This window comes from Culex pipiens, chromosome 3, assembly GCF_016801865.2.
Source record: "Culex pipiens pallens isolate TS chromosome 3, TS_CPP_V2, whole genome shotgun sequence".
In the NCBI taxonomy this organism is placed as follows: Eukaryota; Metazoa; Arthropoda; class Insecta; order Diptera; family Culicidae; genus Culex; species Culex pipiens.
The window spans coordinates 69,437,194-69,462,908 of NC_068939.1; the positions used below are offsets into that span (position 1 = coordinate 69,437,194).

The 25,715-nt window shown below is 39.7% G+C and overlaps 1 protein-coding gene across 1 annotated transcript; it reads left to right on the forward strand.

Moving 5' to 3' along the window:
• The first annotated feature begins 1,505 nt into the window (after positions 1-1,505).
• LOC120414116 (uncharacterized) lies at positions 1,506-23,887 on the forward strand. Its single transcript, XM_039575143.2, has 3 exons — positions 1,506-2,058; positions 16,857-16,998; positions 20,240-23,887. The coding sequence occupies exons 1-3, from the start codon at positions 2,015-2,017 to the stop codon at positions 20,855-20,857; spliced, it is 804 nt and encodes a 267-aa protein (XP_039431077.1). The 5' UTR covers positions 1,506-2,014; the 3' UTR covers positions 20,858-23,887.
• Positions 23,888-25,715: the final 1,828 nt, after the last annotated feature.

The window sequence follows — 25,715 nt, forward strand, 5'->3', positions numbered from 1 at the left end:
GCTAAGCATCAGCCGAAATTTAAACCGAAATTTTCTCAAAATCAGGTTATACCTGCATCTTTAAATCAAACGATCGTTTCAAATACATGATGTTTAAATTTATATCATTTTATAATTTTGAGAACGTCTAATGTTTATGAATATAATATATTTGAACAAATTTTGCTTCTAAAAACTCGAAATTCATTCACGGTTTCCACGATATTACGTGATAAGTTGGATGAGAATTGTCAAGTTACGTGTTATGTGCATGACGATGTCGATTTTTTTTATTAAACAAACTCAAATGCATGCGTGCAGTTTTCAAATTATATTTTATGATTGTGCATTAATGTTCGAAAGATAAAGACTGGTTATAAAAGTTGTAAAAAGTTTAAAATTGAAAGAAAATGATGAATAATTCATATGACTTGTAGAATTTGTATCCCATACATTTAAATATAGACAAAAAACATTGTTTACATCAATAGTTTATCAGCAATAATAAGTACAGAAAAATGTTATTATTTAAAAAAGTTTATTGCGAAAAATATTTCAAGTACATCTAGTCTAGAATAAATTTTCAAAACAACCTGCACTCAAAGTAAAAAGTATCCTTTTTTCAAGTTCACCCGTCGTCACCCTTTAAAAGGGTATCGAAAATGTACTGAATTTGACATACCCTTTTAAAAGGGTGACGCCGGGTGAACTTTAAAAAAGGATAGAAAGTATCCTTTTTGAGGATTGAAAGTACCCTTTTGAGGGATACTTCTGACTTTGAGTGTGGGTTTCCTATGAACGAGTGGTTACTGAATAGTAATAGTCTTTATACACTCAATTGATAATAATATTTTTTTTGTTCAATTTTTGAGTTTTTTTTTAAAAAAAGGTGTATTCCAGTTTTTGTTTTTTGAGTGTTTTTGTAACCGCCTTAAGTCAAGGGTATTCAAAAACACCCAAAAAGCAAAACACTGATAATCTGTTTCATTGGACCTTATCAAAAAAAAAACTTCAGAATTGCACTAAAACCTTCTTTTCAATTTTGCTTTACTTGTATTTTTGTACTAGAACCTTCTAAGCAGGATTTCAAGAACCAGTGTAAAATTCCACTGGTAAATAAAAGTTATGCCTTCTTGAAACTAAATATTCATTTTCAGTAAATTTCCATTATTACGAACTACGCCACTTTCGCACGGACCCTTAGATACACCGAAAAAAGTTTTCTGAATATTTTCATCGCAACATCTTATGCCTTCGCAAAGGTTGTCATTGTATTTCATTACTTTTTATAGGCCAAGATTAAAATTTAAGTTATTTTCCTTTTTCCCTCCGTGCCCTCGAGGTTGCATTCGCCACCCTCTCTGCATACACGCAAAGAAACAGAAGGTGCCATGTGGTCGTCGGTGTGCATCGCACGCACACACTGAGAGAAGGAAAAAAAACTCACACCAACACACAACCAACACGGTCGAAATCGAAACGCTTCTCGGTGTCCGTCATCGTACAGGCACTTGCTTGAGGCAGCAGTTATAGCAAAATCCGCACCAAGGCCTGGCAACATTCGGAAGCAAACGTTCGGTCGCGCAGGTTGTGTCAGTTCTCGTCTGTATTCTCTGTTTCTTCTGTACCTCGAGTGAGTGAGTTGATATTCGAAGTGAAGAAAGTTGGATTTATTCGGTGACTACTCGGCGCTGACCGTGACGCGATTTTTTTTTGTATGAAAGTTTTGTTGTTTGTAACAGTTGAAAACGAGGCGAAAATTTCCCTCCGTGCGTGCGTGGTTTTCACAGAAAAAAATAAAAAATACGGGAGTGTGAAAGAGCATATTTGGGCAAGAAAGTGGCCAAAGTGTTGGCAAAAGTTTGAAAAATTTAAGGTTTAGTTTAGGAAAAACCCCTAGTGAAAAGTTGTTGGAGTAACGAAGCAACGTTACCCAATCCTGCAGCAAGTGCAGCACCAAAAATACACTAAATTAAAACACACCCACAACAACAGAGAGGAGTCAACCCCGTTGACCTGTCAAAATCCATACAAAATGAACGGATACACAGATGTGACGAGCAACATAGAAAATAGCCGGTAAGTGAAAGTCCAAGCAACCTACAAGACGAACTCCCCCGCAACACTGGAAAAATCGAATAACCTTCTAGAAGAAACTATTCGACGATTACCGGAGAGTAAAAAAAACACCGCGAAAAATACCGTCATTGTTTCCGTTTGCACACAAAGTCACCTCGTGATAAGGAATTTTTTGGGGCTGCATGTCAGTTCTCAGACACAGCGAAATGACTGGGCAATTGTTGGCCAAATTACCCTTAAACCGATAGTGGGTGATAAACCTTGTCATCGCGCACAGGGGTGATATCATCCGTGTAGGGAAGGGTGCGGTAAACTTGTTCAACAAGCTTGGATTAATCAATTTAATTTGGTGATTAAACGCCTACAGTTTTGTTGCCTCCCTCGAGCAGACGTTAATTCTAATTAATTGAAGATGGTGATTTTTCTTGCCTGATTTTGGATGATTACCTGCAATTTACGTGGTGTGCAATGTATGACCTCTGCGAAGATTTTCTTCACAGAATGATTTTTGTATCAAATAACCGTGGAGACTTTCCCTTATCCCCTGTACTTAATTTTATAGCAAAAAGGATGTTGTTAATGGAATTCAAAATACTGTATTGTCAAATAATGTGTATGTCTTTAGATATGGTATCATTGAAAAAATACAACTCCAAGCGAAATTAATTGGGGGATACCGCGGAGAGTTTCCCTTATCCCCTTAAACTTTCGAGAACTCTTGAAATTAAAAAGTGTTGAAAGTTCCTAGGTTCCAGTTCTAGCACTTATATATTGCATATTTCATTTTGTCGATTTTGAAATCATTTCCAGCAAAGTCTAAAAAATATGTTGACGATTTGGAAAGATTTTAATATTTACAAGTTCGACAGCATATAGGTACCGGATTTGCTAACAGGATTTTTATCCGTGTATGGTTTGATTTGACCAAAATAAATAAATAAATAAATAAATGTGTTAAGCAGGAATGCTCTCTGAAACCAAACATATTTAAGAAATAATAATGAGTATTTTCACCGCTTTTCCCTAAAAGAAAATTTAATCATTTGTGTTTCTTTTTATTAAATTTTGATTAAAAAATTATGAACTTAAGTTGAGAATCTGACATTCATAAATGAGTAGGTTCGGTTCTGATTCTTAAAAAAATCTCAGTCAAAGTATTACTCAATACTGGACACTAAAAAAAATCCATGCCAAGTTTACTTTGAACCGAGTTTGAGTAAGTTAAAATGTTGATGAGGTTGCTTAAATTTTCCTAGAATAATTAGTAAAATTTACCCAAATTTGACGTTGGGCTCTATTACTAATTACTTACCACTGAGTAAACCAGAATCAATATTATCACAGCGATATTTTCTGTGATATTATGTTTAATGGAACATCAATAGCCCAGAACATTGAATATTTTCCTTATTAATTTGAATTTCCACGACTTTTTCAATCCCAAAAGCATGATCTCCATCTCTTCTCAATTTCTTTCAACCCACTTTAAACCACCCAGATTTCCACTATACTCGCGAAACCTTCTACTCGAAAACAAGTTACCAGCACCCAAGCTTATTTATTTAACTTCCAGTTCAGTCAGAGTATTTCTCAGTCAGCGTCCTTCAGCCGGGCTGGTGGTGGTGGCAAGCTCGTTTCGGCTCACAGCGGTCGGAATGTGTGAACACAGCCAGAAGGTAACCCGACACTGTGCTCGAAAACTCGATCGATCGCTCGTCGGAAACGTCTAGACGAAATTTTGGACACGGACCGTGATGAGGTCACCCTCGTTGGGGTTTGCAAAGTTTTTCCGGAGAAAAAACCTCCAAAGATTTGATTTTGTGGTGCCGTTGTACCTAGAATTTATGTATCTTGGCGCGGCTGACAGCCGCGATCTGTCAATTGACTCGTGCCGCTTCCGCATTCGTTGGAACTCGATGGCCCAAATCGGTTTAAATTATCACCGTTCGATTTGACCTTCGGTTAGGCGAAATTTCATTAGCAACTGGTGCGAGACTTGGAACAACAATAATCAAGCCGTAAAAAATCCGTGATCCTTGGAGGTCGTCCGGTGCTTTTCAACAGCAAGTCGCCATTTAAGCGTGTGACATCGTCAGGTATTGCCAAACGGAATGCAAATTTCCAGCGTTCTTAGCGGGCTTAGGAAACATCTGCGAATACCGCTACGGACCCGAAACCGGACGTCCTTCAGCTGGTTGTCACTTTGCCATTTCCCCGTGTAGCCAAGCCAAACTTGCTGCGTCGTTTACAGTAAAGCCGGCAGATTTCAAAAATAGAAGAGATCGATCCCCGCTTAAACAGGTTTCCGAAGTGGTAGTTTCCAAATTTACCGATTCTTGCACAGAATTTCCTGGTTCTTTGTGTCATGACACGCCGAGTTGAGCAATAAAACTCTATGGAAGCCAACACACACGCAGATCGTAAAGTCTGCGTCGTGGTTCACCGGAATATGCAAGAATCTGCGCAGCACGCGCTTCGAGGAAGCTCCAATCGTAGTTGGCGATGCGAACAGGCTCGGCTTCTTTGTTGAACAATCCATACCTTGACGTTTCGTAGACGACTGCTTGGATGTTCGGCAAGTTCTCACGGATGATCGTGCTTAGAATGCTCATGATCAGCAGCGTAACCTCAATTTCCACTTACGGTAGAATATCGACTGTGACCGAGTTTGGCACGTAATACGGGTTTCAGCTGTGCTCGCTATCATCGCTATCTCAAACTCGGTGCGCGAGCATCGGTGATTACCCGGTCTATCTGTCTGTATACGTGTTGCATCAGCGCGCGTGTCACCAATTACAAGTGTTCGTCAGCCAGGTGTCGCGTCAACGGTGCCAACCGAAATGGTCAACTACACGGAGAAAAAAGAGTTCCCAAAATCGTGAACAAGCGTTCATGAAAATGGGAACCTCGAACAAAGTGTTCAAATTTCATGGTACGTTTTTCAAAATCGTACCATGGGATTTGAACACTTTGTTCGAGGTTCCCATTTTTATGAACGCTTGTTCATGATTTTGGGAACTCTTTTTTCTCCGTGTAGAGTAAAGATCCGCAGCGATCTTTCCCAATCGTGCATAGTTCAGTGCGCACGCAGAGTTCATGAACACCGACTCAAAAAGTGCGAATTGCTCGTCGTGCCAAATCAAACATTGAGTAACACAGTCAGTCAGGTTGAACCGGTGGTGACCGGTTCAGGACGGCTCGCCGTATGAATGGACGGCTTATCAGCTTGTTTCACTGTTTACAAAACGGTGTGTTCTAATCAAACATCGGGTGATTCACGCACGAGCAATGACCAGTTCAACAGCTGATTCCTAATCAGGTGACCAAGCGTTTCTCTCCGTGTCGTGAGTAATCGCTGAGAATTCCTATAAGAATTCCCTCCTTTTGCTCCGAACCGTCCGGCTTTCACGCACCTTACGGTATCGATTCTCAAGAAATCGTATGATGTAACCCCCGTACTCTTCGCCTACTTGGTCATCAACCTGGAACGTCTCGTCTTTTCCGTACATCTGCACCGAAGCCACGACTTCAGCGCCGGCTAAAACATGCCACCTTCCCTCTCTCTCTCTCTCACGTGACGTACGAAGAACCAGTGCCGCCAGCAGCACAGTGAGAGGGTTTGGCAACTACCGCTGAAAATTGGCAAACAGAAGAAGTGAAGGGGGACGCTGCAAAAATCATCTGATTCCCAAAAACCGTTGCACGACGACGGCTACAGTGCGCATGGCGCGCGGTAGGCCATGAGTTGACACCAACACAGAAATACCATGTACGTACGCGGCGACGCGTACGGGTGTAGGAGAAAGCATTTTTGACATTTCTCGCCATCGTACGATGTTGCAACCGCGTCGTTCTTGCGGAATCGATGTGGGCACGCTCGTTTCAAGGTCAACCAATGTTGGCGAAAGGTTCCAGACCAAGATGCGCGTCAAATCCGCATCAAACAGGTGGATCACCAGACGCAATTCGCGCTGATTCAGCGCACCCTAACTAATCAACACGCGTAGCGTACGAAGAATGTTCAGCATTCCGGGCACGCAGCACACAAATCGAATTCCTTGAAGACGTTCTACGCTACCCGTCAATCCGCGTCGATGCATCGCAAAGAAGAGCACGGCTTGTTGCACAATACGCGGCACGGCCTTAAACTTTTCCGTGCCACGTCTTGGCCGCCGCCGATACTGCGTATCGTCGTAGCAAGCCTTCCGCGCGCGATGACCGTCAAAGGCGGTCGTTGTCGGAGGTCGCCTGCTTCGATGTCCAGCACGCACACACCCCCTAAACTGGACGATAGCGCAGTTTAGCCACAAAAAGTGACCGTCCTTTGGTTGTCAAATTTTATGGACTTTTTTGTGTTGTTTGGTCTGACTCCAATGTCGCGCGGGACTTGGACTTGTGCCGTAAAGGTTGGATGGAATGCAGTTGACAGTTGCTTGATGGAATCGGAGGAAATCTTGCGAAAAACCAACATTTGGAGTTATTTACAAGGCTTCTGTCATCTTTGTTTACAAACAAACCAGCGTCAACCTTTGCAGCCTACCCTAAATTGAGTAATGACAAGACAAGACTCCTAAACTGAAGTTAGTTACATGGTTAAATTGTCAACATTGCTTACAAACAAACCAAGTTGCATCAACCTTTGCTTCCAATGTCTCGAACTGCCGCAGAGGTAACTTTTTGTCAACCACCGTCTGCGTGCCGACTACCCTAAATTGATTTATGGCATGCCAAGATTCTCCACGATGATGACCCGCAAACGCGGGTCGCTGTCAAGGCCTACTGTTTACTGCTTTGTGGTGGAGAGATAATTTGAACAGGAAACCGGCAAGGCCTTGCTTCTAGGGTCAACCGACCTACGGGAGGGGCCAAGAACGCACAGGTACAAAGTACGGGAAACATATTTGTATGTGCTGACTAAAATTAACCCAGTTTTGGGGGCTCGAGTAAACAACCAACGACAACAACGAGGCACAAACAGCAAAGGTGGCAGGAATTTTTCACTTGCATAAGCGATTCAAGTTCACGACCTGCTTGGATTTGACGGCGAGGAAGCTCGATTAACATTTTTGTGGAAGACAACAGCATTTCAAACATTCAAATGAGAGAGGGTCGCGCCCGAAGCTTGAACTTGTTTTGGATCGGTCGAATTTATGCAGGTTTCGACGGGGTTGGAATTGGAAATTCAAATCGAAGAAGAACGCAGGACAGGTTAATTTGATGGACTTGGTTGCAAGATTTTGGAAGCTTTGACGGCTATATTTAGATTCGTGCCCCCCGGAAAACGGGTTCGGTGGCAATGGAATCGCGAAGCGGTTTAATTAATGAGACTTTTTAAAACAAATCAAGTTGACAGAACATTGGTTGAGGAGTCGGGTATTATTTTTAGCGACTCTGACTTAGACTCCTGGCTTTCTAGCAATTTTAACTGCAGCTCTAACGAAATACCTAATTTACTGCCTCCAACTCTAGCAACAATTTTCAGAATCAGACTGCGGCTTCTGAAGATTTAACGAAAGTGCCGACTCCACCGACCTCACACGGAGAAAAAAGAGTTCTCAAAATCGTGAACACCCGTTCATGAAATTGGGAACCACGAACAAAGTGTTCAAATGCCATGGTACGATTTTCAAAAACGTACCATGGAATTTGAACACTTTGTTCTTGGTTCCCAATTTCATGAACGGGTGTTCACGATTTTGGGAACTCTTTTTTCTCCGTGCACAGACCTAATTTTCAAAACAAACTGTCAAAATGAAGCGTCAGGTTCTCATCGGTTGACAGACCAGCTATCATTCAGTGTTATGATTTGGAAGTCGCATTCGCTGTCAGCAAACTTTGGTTTGGGTGTAGCGATGATCCTCTTCTTCTCCACGAGGCTTGAAGATCATGCTTCTCGAATCCCTCGGAAACAAAGACTCCACGTGAGTCTGCAAGAACAACAATAACAAGCTGCAGCATATCCACACCAAAATACCACCGCCAAGAAAAGCAGCCACAATTATTTCGCGCGAACGACGCCGACTGGTCGACCTTCGTCAACGACCTTTCAAGATCGGCAGCGTTCCATACAAACTGGTCAACCTGGTGGTGGTGGTCTCAACCTGGGGGGTAAGGGAAGCGCAATGGAACCGACCAGAAGTCAACTTTTACTTTTGTTTCTGTTGGGTGGTTGACATACCGCGCGCGATCACTGATCTTGTTCAGAGACCCTTTGTAATTAGTGGTCGTAATCTGTACGAACGCCGCAAGCCTCTAGCCGTTTGAAGTTTCTCGCAAATTCTGCCGAGCAACGATTTCCAACTTCACGCTACCGAGACGGTCGGAGTTTATGTAATCTACCGACATTTCGAAACACCGAAAAACGCTGCACAAACGCACTCTCCTCGTGAGATGGTCCGTGGAGCTGGCTGCTGACGTCGTAGACGTTTTCTTGAACCGTTGACATGATCGTTGGATCGCTTGCGTGGTGTTCTTTGTCTCCAATCCGTAAAAAAAACTCTAATTTGTTGCGTCAGATGATTTGAAAGATCAGCTGAAGACCAGATCCGTCAACCTTTGTTTACAGTTTTGCCTAACGGACTTCTATCAAATCGTAGAAGGGCCGACAAATCCACTTAACTGGTTTCGAAGGACCTGCAAGAAGTCGACGATCATTCAGGGTGGCTGCACGATCAGCTCTACACGACGATCAGCGTGATTTTTTTCTTCGCCAAGGTCGTACCAGCCGTTCGCCAACCCGGTTTAAGTCTGTATATGCCAAAGTATGAGGCATTCGCGGCTGTACTTGGTCTTTGCGATCAATGGTCACCTGCTCGGCGCGAGATAAGCTCAACGATCACGTCCCAGACGCTTAACGTAAAGGTTGGAACCAATCATGTTTTCTGTGGAATGTAAACAAACAAATCCATAGCCTACTGTCACTTTCATGACGCTTTTAATCCTACCAACCTGTCAATTTTAGAACCTTGTTTTCGCGCACCTCTAGATCTTAGCGTAGTCATGTATGTATTATTTGCACAACTCCACACACACACGTCAAGACGCGATCGCGCAGCGATGTCAACGTAGAAAACAGCTGAGGGGAAGGGAGATGTTGTACCTTGTACCTTGGCGCGCTGTAGTTGGTTCTCGCCGAATGAGGTTTGTTTACACTCACCTCGTGTGCTGGTGACGACTGATGTATGGCGCTGTCGTCCTAAAACGCACAGCAGAGTTCAAGTTGACGAAAGTTTGTTGTCTTTTCCCATCACCTTTTGGAAGAATGCACGCGCGCCCGACCGCAAATTGTAGGCCATTACAACCAGGTTGGGTGATTGCAAAATTGGCACTTTGGGGCCGCACCCCAGCGATCATCGATTTGGTGACACAGTTAAGTGCTGTTTAATGGCCTTTGGTTGACGTTTGGGCAATCGGGTGCGTATTGGGGCTTTCCTGGTTCGATTCGGTTCAAGGTGCTCGACCGGGGTTTTTTGGTCGTTAGGTTAGGAACTGATACTATCCAAGTATGTTTGGAACAATAAATTTGCTTCATGTAGTAATATAATGCTGATATAGAGCCAGATTCACTGTGCAATCAAGTATTGATTTTGTCAACTGCCAACTATTCCCGTTCCGTTCGATCACAACATTGACTTTTTTTTGACGGGAGAAGATGTGTAGTTTTGCCTTTGACACATGAATGGCTGCACCACCATACCTGTCAAAAATGGTAACTGTTATAATCAGAATAGGGACCATCCATATACCACGTGGACACTTTTTTGGGAATCTTTTACCCCCCCCCCCCCTTCGTGGACAATTGTCCATACAAAAAAAATCTTTTTTGTATGGATCGTGGACAATCGCCATACCCCCCCCCCCCCCCTCTGAGTGTCCACGTGGTTTATGGATGGTCCCATACAAGTCGAAATGATTTCTTTAAAACAGAAAATCTGACACAGACTCCAGCACTCTCCACGGATTCCGACTTCGACTTCAACAACAACTTCAATACAAAGCCGCGTCCGTCAACTCCAAGAAATCGCGTTGACGTCATCAACCCGAGTGATGTCGTCATCGGCCGAGACACACCTCCATTCCATTGTTTACATCGCTGAGCAGCTCAAGTCGTGACCACAGCCTGCTTCATAATCACCAGCTCACTACCGCTTTCGAACTCATCGGACCGTGAAAGGCAGCAAGCAATCCACGTGTCCGATCCAAGCAGGCCACCAATACAAAACCCCCGCCCGTTTCTTTCTGGGTCAATCAGAATCAGTTCCAACAGCAGCAGGCTTGCTGCGATTGACTTTCATAGATGCGCGCTCTTAGGACACGTGGAGCGTGTCGTCAAAAAATTGCGCTTTAAATTTTTTTTCCGGGGGCTTGCCAACCCGTCCGCGGAGGCCATCGACTTCTTCTCGATGCTTCCTTCGAGGACGGTGCCACACGTACACACACGTGGCCAACAAATTTTTGCACCACCGCCGCCGGAGATCGTACGATCACGCCACCTCTCGAAACCGACCAACCGGGGAAGGCGAAATTTGCAAAAGTGATCGTTGGTGTATGAGTGAGCTTTGGTTACTTGTGTGTGTTTGCACATTAAATAAAAAAAGCTTGTATTTTTGCTTTTTTTTCGCGAGCCGCGCCTCTCTTTTTCAAGAGACCAATTGCGAAAACCCCAATTCATCACATCATTGTTGGGGTGACCATTGGGTTTGATTGGCTATTTCTCGTGCGCGGCTACTTTGAAAGAGATTTTAGAAGGTGTGGTTTGCGTCTTAGCTTTTGAGGCGAAGGTCGCCTCAACTTAAAATTGCATGCCCAAAAACGGGCGGAAGTGGTTTCACGCGAGTTGGAAATTTCCATTTTTTTGCTGATGAAAAAATCGAGAGAATTAAAAGAAATTGCACTCAATATTGTCTTCTAGAGTGTGGGGTGTGCTCAGGTTGCAATCTAATTTATTGGGCTCGCCAAGTGGTGCTATAAATGCTCTAGAAGGGTATAAATAGAAGCTTTTAAATTTAGCGAAACACGAGGCGCACCTACGGAACTGTGGCGAAAAATCTAATCAAATAGTGTTTGACAGGAAGCGTCCGTAAAGTACGGGTTGGCAGCACTGGCCAATTTTAAAACTTAGACATTCGCTAGCTGAAGACGCTGCTTTGATCAACTGTCGTTCTTAAAACAAACAGCATATCAATTGTATCGAAATAAAAACATTTGCGTAATTAGTTTAGCATAATTTAAATGGCTTACATATTTTGGGCCTTATTTTTTTTCATCAGCTCACTTTCAGGTTATGATCGCCGTAGTGGGGCGATGTAAACAAACAGCCTACCCACTCACACTTAACCTGAACTGTTACAAGAGCAAAAGGTTTGTTTACATTCATGATTTCGCCATAATGAAAAGTTACTATGAAAATCATCATCAATCATTGTCAATCTAGGAGTCAATGATTGCTTCACAAAATTATATTAATTTTATTTAAGACACATTTTGTTTAGATCAAAAATTCCTTCAGGGTCTTCAATCGGCATACACAGAAAAAAATCCATTCCCGAAATCGTGAACCACGAAGGAATTTATTCATGAGCATGGTGTATTCGCACTATAAACGTAAATGTATTAGTTCGTGGTTCTCAGATTGATGAACACAATTCACGATTTCGGGAAATATTTTTTTTCCGTGTATGCGGATTCATATTGGTGCAAACTCGTAAAATTGAATAAAATGTTAAATGGTTTTGGAGTGATGATCAATTTTATTTGGAAATGACTGACGGCTTCTTACTCTAATTTCATCGGAAAAAATATTTTCACTCACCAGCAATTTGACGTTCAATTTTAGTTATTTTTAAACGAAAATCGAGAATTTATCTCAGAAAAGGTTGCTTGAATAGTTGAAAATGCATTGGATGGAAATAGCCCTAAATCTTTAAGTCTAACATTTCTTATAATACGGTTTGTCAAATCATGTTGAGAATTTTCACCATTCTTTTACTAGGCCGTTTAAAGCATATACAATAGAAAAATAAGAATTCTCATTTTTGTAATTTTTGTTAGTGCTGCTCATGTTTTAAAGAATTGATAAAATCTCATAAATTATACAGAAAAAGGAATATATTTTTAAAAGATAATAAAATTCATTAGAATTTTTTAAAAAAATTTTGACTTAAAAGTCAGGGAGGAATGAAAAAAAATTGTTAAAGATTGAATTTTTCTATGGAAAAAGTTGTTCAAATAATTGGAAAATTTTTAGGTACATCTCATAACGAATTATTTATTTTTGTTTTTAAGCGTGTAGAGTACATTTAGGCCTTTTTCAAATTTTGAATTTTGGGATTAGGGTAGAGTAGTCATCAATGAGACACGGGGAACAATGATAAAATGGCTCTCACAAGTCGTAGTTTCAACCAATCAGGCTCATATTTGGGGGAAAGGTGTGTCTACTGGATACACGTCTGCCATATTAGTGGCTTTGGTTATGGACGCTCCCTTGAAAAGTAATTCATAAATGTTTGATTCTGGGGTGTAAAAGTAAATTATGGACAAAAAAAAAACTTTTTCGCTCGTAGGCTGCCATTTACACCAAAACTAATATTTCTTAAAATTTCTTTCGACGTTCTAAAGTGATTAAGTTGGGCTACAATGTCCTTTCATTAGGTGGTGGTTAATTTATTTCAGGCAGCTTTAACAATGTTTGTCATTCGCTGCCTATCCTTTCATTAGATTTGGCCAAAATTTAGAATAAACTCAGAATCCAGGGCTGTCTCATTGTTCCCCACTCATTTCAGCTCATGGGTAACAATGAGACACTTTGATTTTTCTTCAATAAACTTTTCAAAATCGATGGAAATCTTTCAAAACATGAATTAAAGGTGATTTTTGGCATATTTATAGAGTTTCAACTTCATTTAACCAAAAATACAAAGTTATTTGGTATTAATATATGGATTTTACAAAATTGAAATACTTTTCAGTGTAACTTTTGTTATTAAAAGTTTCATGTAGGCAAAATTGCTCTAAAATGTTCAAGGAAAGTCACCTGCAATGGAACAATACAAAAACATGAAGTTTTGCTAGAAAAATGTTGATTTTCGTAAAGTGTCTCATTGTTCCCCACCTGTCTCATTGTTCCTGCCAAGTGCGTCTACAATGAGACAGTTGAATAACTCTGGCTGTAGATGTCGGATCGATCTCATATTTTTGTCAATGTTAGAACACATTAAAAGAATGATAATGCAACTGAAAGCTCATTAAAACATGCTGATGAAAAAATTAGAAAAATCGTTGAAAGTTGAAAACCAAAAGTGTCTCATTGATGATTACCCTACCCTACACATCGAAAATAGAAAAAAATGTTTTCAAATTTTTTTTGGCATTTTGAATTTTTTGGGCAGTAGCATGACTGTAACAATATATTAAACATTTTGTGAAACTTTGTCTTGTAGGAAACTCGACCTCGACTCGTTGCATTGATCTCGGACAGAGCCGATGGACAAGAACTAAAAAAATGTACTAGCCTTACGTTGTTGCAAATATTTTCTGAAGTTTTTGTTCATTAACATTGTCAAAAATAGAGGGAGAGGATAAAAAAAAAAATATCAAAATGGTGTTAACAATTAAGCGAAAAAAGTATTAAAATAGTAGTTTATGCAACAAGTTGCAAAAAGAGGATCTTTTCAGCACGAGTCGTACATTTATCCAACGAGGTTCACCGAGTTGGATAAATACGAAGAGTGCTGAAAAAATCAAGTTTTGCCACGAGTTCCATACAACATTTTTTGCAGTTCCAAAAAACATACATAATAATAAAAACCTGATCATGTATGAAGGAATGGAAAAAAAACATTGACGGGAAAAGATTTTTTCTGCAGACAGTTTTTATGGAAAAAAATATTTCAGATTTTTTCCAAAAATATATTCAAATAACTGCTCATGGTTCAATGAATGAGAAAAAATAAACAAAATAAATAAATCAAAAAGTTTAGTTATTTTGTGTTTTGAACCACAATTTCACTTTCAATCTTTTTACCACTTTAAACCTTTTGTTCACTTTTGATCTTTGATCTTTCTAACTTTTTTGCCCATCCTTTTATGGCAATTGTGATTTGTATTACCTTTAATCGCGTTTTCTCTTTTTAACTTTTGTATGAAATTAAGTTCCCTTCTCTGTAAATGTACTTCCAAAATGTGGCTTTTGAAAGATTCAATATAGGCTGATATTTATTATTGACGGTTATTTATATTCAAAATTTGATTCGATATCAATATAATATAATATTTTTTTAATTTTTTTTAAATAATCTAAAAATTTGAATATAGAAACTACAACCTCGTTCTTTGTAAACCTAAAAAAATCGCAGATTATTTTGTATTATTTTTAAGCTCAAATATCAACCAAAAAATGCTCTCAAAAGATTTGCAAATTTTAAATCCAAGATGGCGGCCAAATTGGCATTGATGAAATATTTCCTTAATGAAATTGAATTTGAAATTTTTAAAGCTTTTACAGATGATTAGAGTTAGTGAAATTTCACGATTTCGTGGACAGCGTGAAATCCGTGAAATTTGGCTTTTTCTGCGAAATCCCGTGAAATTTTATGTTTGTGTGAAACTGTAACGATTTTTCTCAAAATGATGTATCAAACTTGAATAGGAATAAACTTAATCTTATGAACTACTGTAGAATTAAGTGAGTGAATACCCTTGTTTAATTACTAAAATAGGGTTAGTGATTTTTGTCGATTTGTTGGACGGCGTGAACATCGTTAAAATCATGTTTTTTTTTCTCAAAATAACAACAAAATAAATATTTAATCCATACAGACTATTACAAAAAATATTAGTTTTCAATTGAAAAGCTTGATATGAACCATTTGAAGAATTGTTCAGATTTTTCAGTTTTTTTGTAAGAAGCTTTCTAAGTTTAGTAAATTTTTCATTTGCTGTAATAACAATTTTAATGCTTCAATAGTTTGTTTTATTCAAAATAAAATGAAAGCTTTTTAATCAACTTTTTAAAACATTACAGATTTTTTCTGGGTCCTGTTTAATTTTGAAGATATTTTTTGGGTAAAAGTTTAAAAAACACTACTTTTTTGTTTTTGTTTTCATTTTGAATAAAAATTTCGAATTCTTTGCAAATAAAATTATTTTTGCCTTTTGATTTAAATCGAAATTTTGTAAAGGGAGATGAAAACCTTTTACAAAATGTCAATGTGATAAAAATCACAAAAAAATCAAAAAAATCACTCATTTTTGCTGAACATGTTTTATATCTTGCTTTGATATGAAATTAAATAAAATGATGCAAATCAGCGAGAACTTTATAAGTCGAAAATTAAAAAAAAAAGCAGTTCAATAAATGAGAATACGCTGCCTTACATTTTATTTCAAAACATATATATGTATAGAGCCCATCCATAAACAGGGTGGAATCTTTTTTTGAAAATTAGGAGATTTTTTTGTGTCAGATTCAAATTTATGAAAGAAGCATGAAAAGTAGTTTCTGTGATTTAATCTAAGATTTTCAGAGTTATTTTAACATTTTTCACGTTCCGCGAAATTTGAGTGAAATTTGGTGTTTTGAAATTGAGGTTCCCGTGAAATTTCCAATTTTCGAGCGTGAAAAATTACTAAGCCTACAGATGATCTTTGTTTTAAATTGAACAACACATCAAGCTCCGTACCACTCGAGTTCCGACTGTTCTTGGCTAAAACGTCAAGTGCACCGTCGCCCATATCCTAATTACGACACCCACCCACGAGCCGGCGACAGACAGTCCGCAATCGATTCTAGTCCCCCTCACACTTTTGCCACAATTTTCTCTGACAATAAGTGCATGTGCCCTCACGGTACAGGTGCACTTGCCAGTCAGGTGCATTCTTCTTTTCCTTTTTTGCCATGTCAGTCAGTTACGGATACGCGCGCGTGTTGTACTCGGTTCTAGAACCGATGATGGCATCACTTGGTTGAGGCTTCCACCCTCGCAAGGGTAATGTCATAATACATGTAGTCTTATGTCGTTAGGTTTTGTTGCCCCTCTCCACTTGAGGTAATTTGCATATCGCTACCTTGTCCACTTACACTTTTTAATCGCCGAGTAATTATTAGGAGTGGGCATGGTCGAAGTAATTATGAGGGACTTTGGGAAGATTATCACTTGACCAACGAGATGTGATGAGACTTCTAGAACTTGATCTTTTGGCCTAAAGAAGACAAGTTCAGGTATCATAGCTTCTTCATAAATCCATCAAATTTTCCGCCAATCATCGTCGTCCGTAAATTAATCGACGTTCCGAAACCATTGAATCGTGGTTAATTTGAACACCGATCGCAGCACGATCTTTCCCGAACTTAAGGCTGGTGACCTCCAATCCATATGGTATCTCGTCGGCTGGCCACGGTTCATTCCGCAGCGGAAGAATATCATAAAAACCTTGCTGAACAAAAACAAAAAAATCGAACGCTAAACAACTCATCGGCTTGAAAAGATACACTCGGCAAGATATTGCTGCTGCTGCAGCAGCAAAAAAACCAGGTTGAAAGCAATCAAGTATCGATCGCGTGGCTTGTGTGTAGCTGCCGGCCGAAGAAGGTCACTTAACACATCGCAGCACCTGTTCTCGGCGGTGCTAATCGGAACGCTTCGTGCTGAAATACACTCGCGTCCGCGATTTCTCCCCGCGCCCCGGAAGTTGCGCGAATCGTTCTTGAACTCTACGCGCTGATCAGCGTGGAATCATCACTTTACTTTTTTATCAGTGTTCTAACCTCTAAATTTCTCTCTCTCTCTCAACTCTCGCAGGAACTGCCTGCGACGGATCGCCCGGCATGACGACCAGGAGTTCTCGAACCAAAGCATCCTCAACGCCATGGAGAAGTTTGTCAAGACAGTCAATGCCATGGACGAGACGATACTGGTGCCGTGCCGGCTGATGGACCGAAAGGTAAGGGGTTTTCCTCTCATTTGAGTCACTCATCGGTCACTCATACAGCACATGCTCGCATTTTGGAGAGCGGTGAGTTCTCTCATTGCTCTTGTATTCTCTCTCGAAACGCTGACGACACTCAGGAGAGAACTCATTCGCAAGAGAGCGACTCTCGTTTCAATGAGAGTTTGTTTCTTGCTTACTGTCATTGAATTGTTTACATCTAAAATTTTGATGATTTTATCAAATTAACAATAATTTTATGTCAAAATAAATGTTTGAGCAGTTCGTAAACTTTATTTTCCGCAACGAAACCCTCATTAGTCTGTCATTTCCGACAGATCATCAAGGTAATGAGTGCTGCCACCACCAATTCAACTAAAGAAGCTCACACAATAACAGCCAAGTTGACCAAGTTGGCTCACCGTCATAATTCAACGGATGACGCTCGAGCACAATTCGGAATTGCAAAAGTCACGCCGACTTTCACCGACGGTGGTTGAGGAATTCAAGCCGGCGCGCCATTAAAGTGGCGTGATTTTTCCCGAACCGTACTGGACCGACTTGCGGCAGGGCTCGCTAAGGAATGTTTAAATGGTTTTGACCAAACGTGCCTAACTGCTTGCCAGCTGCAAATTTTATCCTTGGAATTCGAGTGATTGTTTGAGGAAATCAATAGACAAAATGCAATTAAAATGACACAAAATTGAAAAAAAAACCGTCTGGGCTCAAAAACCCAAACACCAATTAATAAATTGCGCTAAAATCTCTTCAAGCGTGGACGACGTCCTCGTGAAAACTCGGGTGACGTCTGGGTGTGTTAATTTAGCTTTGTTCCGGTAGATAGCGCCCGCAAGAAAGAGAGAGGGAGAGTCTGAGTTATGTCATTTCCTGCGGTTTCACATAGGAACTGCCGTGGATCGAATTTGATCTATGGACATTGAAGTGATGTCAATATTAATTGACGGCATTGTGTTGAGGTGACGCTGCATGGCGAGACTTTTCCTTTTTTTTATTTCATTGTGGTGATCTTTGAATAACAATGTTTGGATTACACTCAAACCCCGGTAGTTTGACACCAACTGTTGTCAAACGAACGGTGTCACTTTTTAGTTTGACACCCTTTTTACACGGATTTCACACACACTATTAAACGTTTGTTTTGATAGTGTGCGTAAGCGCCGTCTAAAAAGTGACAGTTCGTCACTTTTTAGTTTGACTTTGACCAACCAACGGGGTACAAACTAAAAAAGTGTCAATCGAAAAAGTGACCAACCACCGGGGGTACATTTTTTCCGACAATGTTCAAATCTATAGGTCCAATCTAGAGTTATTTTTAAAAAGTCCTATGAGGTATTGTGGTTCATATGTTAATATGAGCTATAAAAAAACAACCAAAATGCAAAATTTAAAAAAAATGTTTATTGGACCCTTTAAAAAAAACTCCAGAAATTATTGCGAGTTGCAAGTACGATAAAATAAATTTCGAATTAAATTGAAAAAATAATACAAGATAATTCTCTTATTCCTGCTTCAAAACAGTTTACTCAAGTGAGATTGACAGACTTTTTCTCATTTCGCTCATCGTTCATTATTGCATCAGCTGAACAATTTGTCTAATGAGTTTTCGAGACAATGTATATGGGAACGATACCCGGCAGCAACATAGCCGTCGAAGTAGGTGCCAAATGTGTTGCCAAACAAGCTCGATGATATTTAAACCGGTTTGAAATTGCTATTTTTTATTGAAGAGTATTAGACTATTAAGTTGAACTTTTGAAAATATAAAAAAAATCAAAATCAGGTCGAAAAATTAGGAGACATTCAAAAAACAATGAAATTTGGAATGCAACCAACTAAAATTATTTTAAAATGCATACCCCTGCGTTTACAATCATTATTGAATTTTTGGATTTATTCAAAAATCATTTAAATTTTATTTAATTTTAGATGTACAGGACATCAACAATTTTAGTTTTGCTGAACTAATGATTACTGTACAAATTACGCATTCTCGAAAAAAAGCATTGAGATGTTGAAAATCTTGCTTTTAATTTCATTTATTTATATTCTTTTGCCTCCCCTCTCCCGATTTCGGCCACAGTAGCGGGACAAACCCTTTGTAACAAATTTGCATCGGCCTGAAACCATTTAAGTAAAATTAAAAGACTGGTACAAATGTTCTGTAAAGTTTTTGACCCTCAACTACGGTCTAGGTTGAGAAGCCTGCATTACATTTATGCTTTTATCACAAGTTTGAGATTTTTTCCGATCGGTGGTCTCTAAGTTTAAAATTTATAAAAAAAACTTAAAAAGACTTTATATGATTAAATGCAATATGCCCTTGATAGTTTTCAATCAATTTTACCATTTCTTTAAAAGTCAATTTGAATTTGTAGAAATAATTTTATTTGCTTCCAGATTTGATTAAGCAATTTTGAGAGGGTGGAAAACACTTCAAATAAAATTAACATTGGCCTAATGTTGAATTTTATAGTGGTTTTTTGTCATTATGCATCGATGAAATGTAACAAAAATAAAATTGCTAAAAATCTTGAAGATTTTGAAAATAAACTATGATTTATGAATCTTGAACTCTATTTATAAAATTCCAGGATTTCTCGAAAAATATCCGGATTTGATATTTTTGCAACAAATCGGCACGGGACATTGCATTCACTACTTCATTCGTCGGTGAAGTATCCCATCAATCCCTTTCCCTTTCCAAATCCGGATATCCCAGATCTGGGTGAAAACCACTCAATTCTCGTTGAATTCTGAGTGTAATTCACTCAAATCTGACAGATGCCCGCTTTACTCATTTTTGAGTAGATTCAGTTTTGACGAAAACTGAGTGACTTTGAACATGCATGTATAAAGGGCAATATTTTTATGTTTTATATTTATTTTTGATCATATTTTTTTTTTGAATTTGGCAATATCCATTATTTTTATACAGATATTTTTAAGTAGTTCTTTAGAGTGCTTTATTTGCGACTTAAATTGCCTAAAATCGTCAATATTTTGCACTTAATCGCCCGGTGACGTCCACAATCCCAGGAAAAACCCTCCACACAACTACAGCTTCCCTTATTTTTAACTGCACCACGCCATAATGATCATCATCATCATCAACAAGATGTTTTCACTTTCATCCCACCAACGTCGTTGTCCTCAACGTCGTCGCTGGCGTTGTTTACTCTCACAGATGATCAGCTGAGGCTAATGAATTTCTCCTCTTGGTTTGTTTTGTTCCCAGGTTGGTGACTCGACCGACACGATCCCTCCGATGGATCAGCAGCACCACCACCATCACCAGAAGCAACATTCCCACCATCACGGCAAAAAGACCGGCGGCAAGCCGTCGATCCGGGAAGCACTCAACACGTCCGACCTGTTCAAGCTGTACAACATGCTGAACGTGGTCAAGGTTGATCTTCTGTGGGGCCGACAGGACGCCGTCGAGGAGCAGCAGCAGCCGCAACAGACGGCTTCGCCGACGCCCATGGACGCAACGCCGGAGTACAAGCAAAAGTCGGTCTCACCCGCGCCCGCCACCGAACAAAAGGAGTCGTCGAGTAGCAGCGACGCCGGCAGCAACAACGGCGGCAGCATAAAGGGTCACATCCGGCGCCCGAGCACGGTCTCGATGGCGTCCTCCAACAGTGCGAGCACTCTGAGCGACTCGGAGAGCGAAATCAGCGCGGAAAACGACTCCGGCATCGAGTCGGAGAGCAACGCCGACCAGGACAAGAGCACCGAGCTGGCGAAGCAGTTCCGCACGCACCTGCTCGGGCTGTACCGGTCGCTGGAGCAGATGACCGAGGCGGCCAACTATCTGACGGCCCGGTATCAGAGCGACGTCGGACCGGTTTAGGGCGGGCACGAAGATGGTTCCAGCCACGGAGACGGAGAAATGTTCCCAAAAAAAACCGGTGATAGCGCAGCGAGTGTGGGTCCCCGAGCAGAGAGACTACCAAGAACTACTACTACTACTACAGCTAAATTACTACTACATACGAGAGAGAGTGAGTGCGAGCGCAAGAGAGTGAGAGCGAAAACGATGAGCGTGCCAGAGAGAATGAGTTGACCTCCCAATCTCAGCTAGCTTTGAGTTGAGAAAGCTTCTTTTCGTTAGTGTGTAAGTATGAGTGGGTCAGGGAATGAGTGTGAATGAGAGAGCGCGCGCTCGCGCGCTTCGAATGAAATCCAAGCAGGCGGCAAAGCCGCCAATGACAGATCTGTATGAGTGACCGCGCAGTTGCTCGGGGGACTCATTCGAAGGCGTGTTCGCGCGCTCGCTTTTTAAGGTTAAGTGTCTAATTTGTAAACAGTAAATATGTGTAAAATTTAGTTGGTAGTTGAAAATTGTAGAATCGGTTACTGTTTTGGGCGGAAGGCGAAAGGAGGACAACTTGATGCGAGCTAGCCGGAAAAGAGAGAGAGCGAGAAATATTTAAGTTTAGCCAAAACAAAGTAAGGTGAACAAGATTATTTATTGTAAAATAATTGAAGCATGTTTCTCTGATTGTTTTCCCGCACACAGATTTTGTTTGTTAGTTTACTTCGCGCGCTTGTGTTTGAGATTATTGAGAGCGAAATAGGGCGGCCATTTTGGAAGCATCGGAAACTGATGAAGCAAGTCAGAAAGTGCCAGGAATTTCAGTGATACAGTTGAAGAATGTTATCTCGAATGGAGAGAAAAAAAAGTTGAACAGCAAGAAAACATGCGTGTGTGTGCAAGTAAGATATTTTGTTTTGGATATGACGGCAAAATTGTGTAAATATGTGTTTCTTTCAATTTAACGTGTATGCTTTTGGTAGTGGGTAAAAGCTGGTTTGGGAAAAGTGTTGAAACCTTTTCTGCATCACATTGGTGAAGTTGACAGGTCACGTTCATCCATAATAACTCAAATAAGAGTGAAATTCTTTCAGAAATGAGTGCCTCTTTACTAAAATCTGATTGAAACAATTGTGAAATAAGAAATCTTGGCTAAGTTCATCTGTCCTTCAGTTCACATTCTGACGCGCAATTAGCTGCAGTCTTCATCGATCCACAAACTGGGTGAGTTCCTGCCTAGGGTTTGAAATGTTACGGAGGTGAGCGGCTTGAATTACTTGTCAAAATTAGGTACCTCGTAATATCTGAGTTGCTAAAAAATTCTTTAAAAAGCTAAAAAAATAGTGACTAAGCAGTTTGAGTGCCATGCCCATTCTGTAAAGAGAGGTAACTCAATTTGTAAGTGTTCGACCAAGGCACTCGCACTTCAATGTCAATCTAATTTGATAGCTAATCATTGAGGCACATATTTTGTTGAATTTGACTCAAAGTTGGTTTAATTTTACTAACCCAATCTTAAATGGTGCTCACTCAAAAACAATGAAAGCTCATTTCTGAGTACGCTCAGTTTAGTCAAAATCGGAGTGAAAATTATAAGAAATTAGTTGTTACAAGATACGCAGAACTGTCACCCGAAACCAAGATGATTTACGCAAAAGGTGCTCACATTTCCCAAAGCCACCTTCTCACTCACCTTTTTGTTCTTTTCTTCGTGACTGGTAATTAGGAAGAAGAATTAGGTTTGCGTTAAAAACAGCTCTAATTTAGGAAAAAATATTGGTGACTTGGTTTTCAATATTGGTTTGCATTCTCCGCGCTTTACACTTTAGTTTCAACCCAAAATAGTCGTTAAGGTGGCAGCTTTCAGGTGGGGAAAACCGCCGACGCAAGCCAGTTTGAGTACCGTCATCAAAGTAGGCATCCATTGACGTTTGATTCGAGCTCGAACTCGCCTGCAGCGGTGGCATCGGCTTCCCCACCTTTCAGATCATGGCCAACTGCGCTGCAATTAACCAATCCGTTATCGCTACTCGCTGAAAGTTTGCTCTCAACAAACGAACGGCAAGAGAAAAAAAAAATCGACAAGTGGCAGCACAGATTTCGGCACAGTTGCCGCTGCTTACGTCAGTTCGTCGACTTCCCTACCCCAAAAAAAAAGGGTGTCCAATTTGGGGTTATTGTTGGCGCGGAACGAATCGGCTTCGAGAAGGTCGCTTTCGCAAAGTTTCGCTGCCTAAATTTGCAATACACTGAAAAAAAAAGATTTTGACAGAAATTTAACCTAAAAACTCCAGTTTCTCAACAAAGGTGACGTTTTGCTTACTTCTCTTCGCCATTCAGCTTGCTCTCCTCATGATTTGCTCAATTTAGGCTTAATCTCGTGTTTTCGGTTAAGGAGATAGTGATCACAATTTAGGTTAAATTTTTGCTAGCTTTACTACACAACCACCCTCTCTCAGCGAGAGAGAGAGAGCTGAAAGGCAAGCAAAGCGCTCACTCTCTCAAGCAAAGAGCAACTGTGACGAAACTGTCAAAAGCGCCGCTATTGTTCTCGCCGTGCACGCACCAGCACACACACACACACACACACACACACACACACACACACACACACACACACACACACACACACACACAATCAAGTCTTTTTCTTCTTCCAACGCGGAGGTCGAGAGAAAGACAATCACGCACGCTGAAAAAAAGGTTCTGCAAATTTGAGTAAATTTGTGCACGCTAATTGGAAACCCAAGATGGACGACGATGGACGTGTTTATTCGTTCGCTCTCCGTTGAGTTGAAAGGGAAACTGCAATAATTTATGAATGTGAACGATTCTTTTCCGTCTTTTTTTCGGGCGGAACAAAATTGGCCCAGTTTGGTGTGGTGTGTGTACGCGAGAGGCAATCGAATTGAGGGGAAAACGATTTGCGAAAATTTGAGAGCGATAACTGCGTAAAAAAGTGTTTTTTGTTCGTTCGTCATATATTTAGTACTGATACTGAACCATTCCGTTAGCCTTAATTACACACTAATACATAGGCGAGAGAGTGAGAGCGAGAAACCATGCGTTCACCGCGAACAAAAAGAGCAGAGGCAGGCAAAAACATTACACAACCGCCTAAAGGTGAGCCGAAGTGTGCAAAAATCAAAGCAAAAACAAAAGAAGAAAATGGGTAAATTAAACAAAACGTAAAATAAAACAATCTTCAAAAGAAAAGTAGCTAAAGCAAGAGAGTCGGGTTGTGCAAAAACAAAAAAGTTAAACTTTTGTATGTGTGTGTGTGCGCGAGGTTCAGTAACTCGGCACAAATAAAAAAAAATAAAATAAAAATAAACGAGCAATCTTTAGTCCAGGAAAAGTAGTGCATTTCGATAACACAAAAAAAAACTCACACACAATCGCTGTAAGCAAGATTTCATGTAAGATCGAAAAAAGAGGAACACACACACATACGCGTCAACACCAACTGGAAGAGAGAAAAATTAGTGAAGCATCAGAAAAAAACGCAAGAGACAAACAATGAATAATTTAGAGGAAATGTTAAAAAAAAAGAAATATATTTCAATAAAAAAGAAACATATGAAAAATAGAGAAAGCGGCTTTCTTTCGTGTAACACCGTAAGCTGGAATATCACATTTCCCATAAATTAGTCGAAATAAATTAGCAAGCGGAAGTATGGGCGATGAATATTTGCGTAATCGTTAATGCAAATTTATGCTAAATTTTTACATCGTAAAAAACACCGTGTCATTCCACGTGAAATCTTTCGGCTCAACAGATTTTGGAACGCATTTATCCACCAGTATGAGAACAAAATATTCTACATTTTTCTTCTCCTGATTAGACTACTTAATTGGGAAGCATCATCTTCCTTGAAGCGCTGGGCACCCTTCTAGAAATGTATGTTCTAAGAATTGCTACTTTTATTTCCAAATTAATACTTGGGTCACGAGTATTAGGGTATTTTAACCATTAGTGGACCCCCTAGTAGAGCCGAAGGACATTTTTCACAAATTTTCAATATTTTAATCACTTTTTCATAACCTTTTGTACAAAACAATGAAATCTTAAGTCTTTTGAACAATTTTGACTGTTTGTTTCATCAGTTATTTGTTTTTGAGCAGAAAAGTAGACATTTTAAAAAAGTTTTTTTTTTGCCCGTTATGAACCCCCTTTTCCTATAGTGGACTCGGGTCCATAATCCGGTTGTGGACCCGGGTCCACTATAGGCAAACTGTTATTTTTATACCAAATTTAACCTATATTTGATGTTTTGATGCATGGTGTAGGTCTAATGATAGATATAATGATTAAAAGATGGATTTTGCTCACTTTTCATCTTAAACAAATATGTTTTGTTAACAAATTTGGCTTTAAACAACAACACAAAAACTAACTGATATTTAAACACATTTTTCTCGAAAAAGATCATAGAAAACGTTTCAAAAACCATTGTAAACATAAAAATAATTTAAAAAAGTAATTTTGATGCAAATTTTTCCATATTAATTCCATAAATGGTTGACCGAAACTAAACAATAGATTTGTTTACAGTTGCTGATAAAACCACGCATGTTTATTTAAAAAAAAGCTTTGTTATTGATTTATTATCATAAAATATCATTTGAAACTGCAATTATGATGCTTCAGTTAGGTACCATTAACTATAGTTTTGATGCATTATAAATTCTTACGGCATCAGCATTTTTGGTACTTTTAACATGAAAACAACTATATTTATACTCATAATTGAAAAAAAATGCGTTTAGGTTGATAACAACAAGCATTTATTGTATGTTTAAGAGAAACTTTTGCTTAAATACACAGTTTTCTTCATTTTTGAAGGTTATATTTACAGGGGTCCACTTTTAGAAATGTTTGGATTTTCGTTGT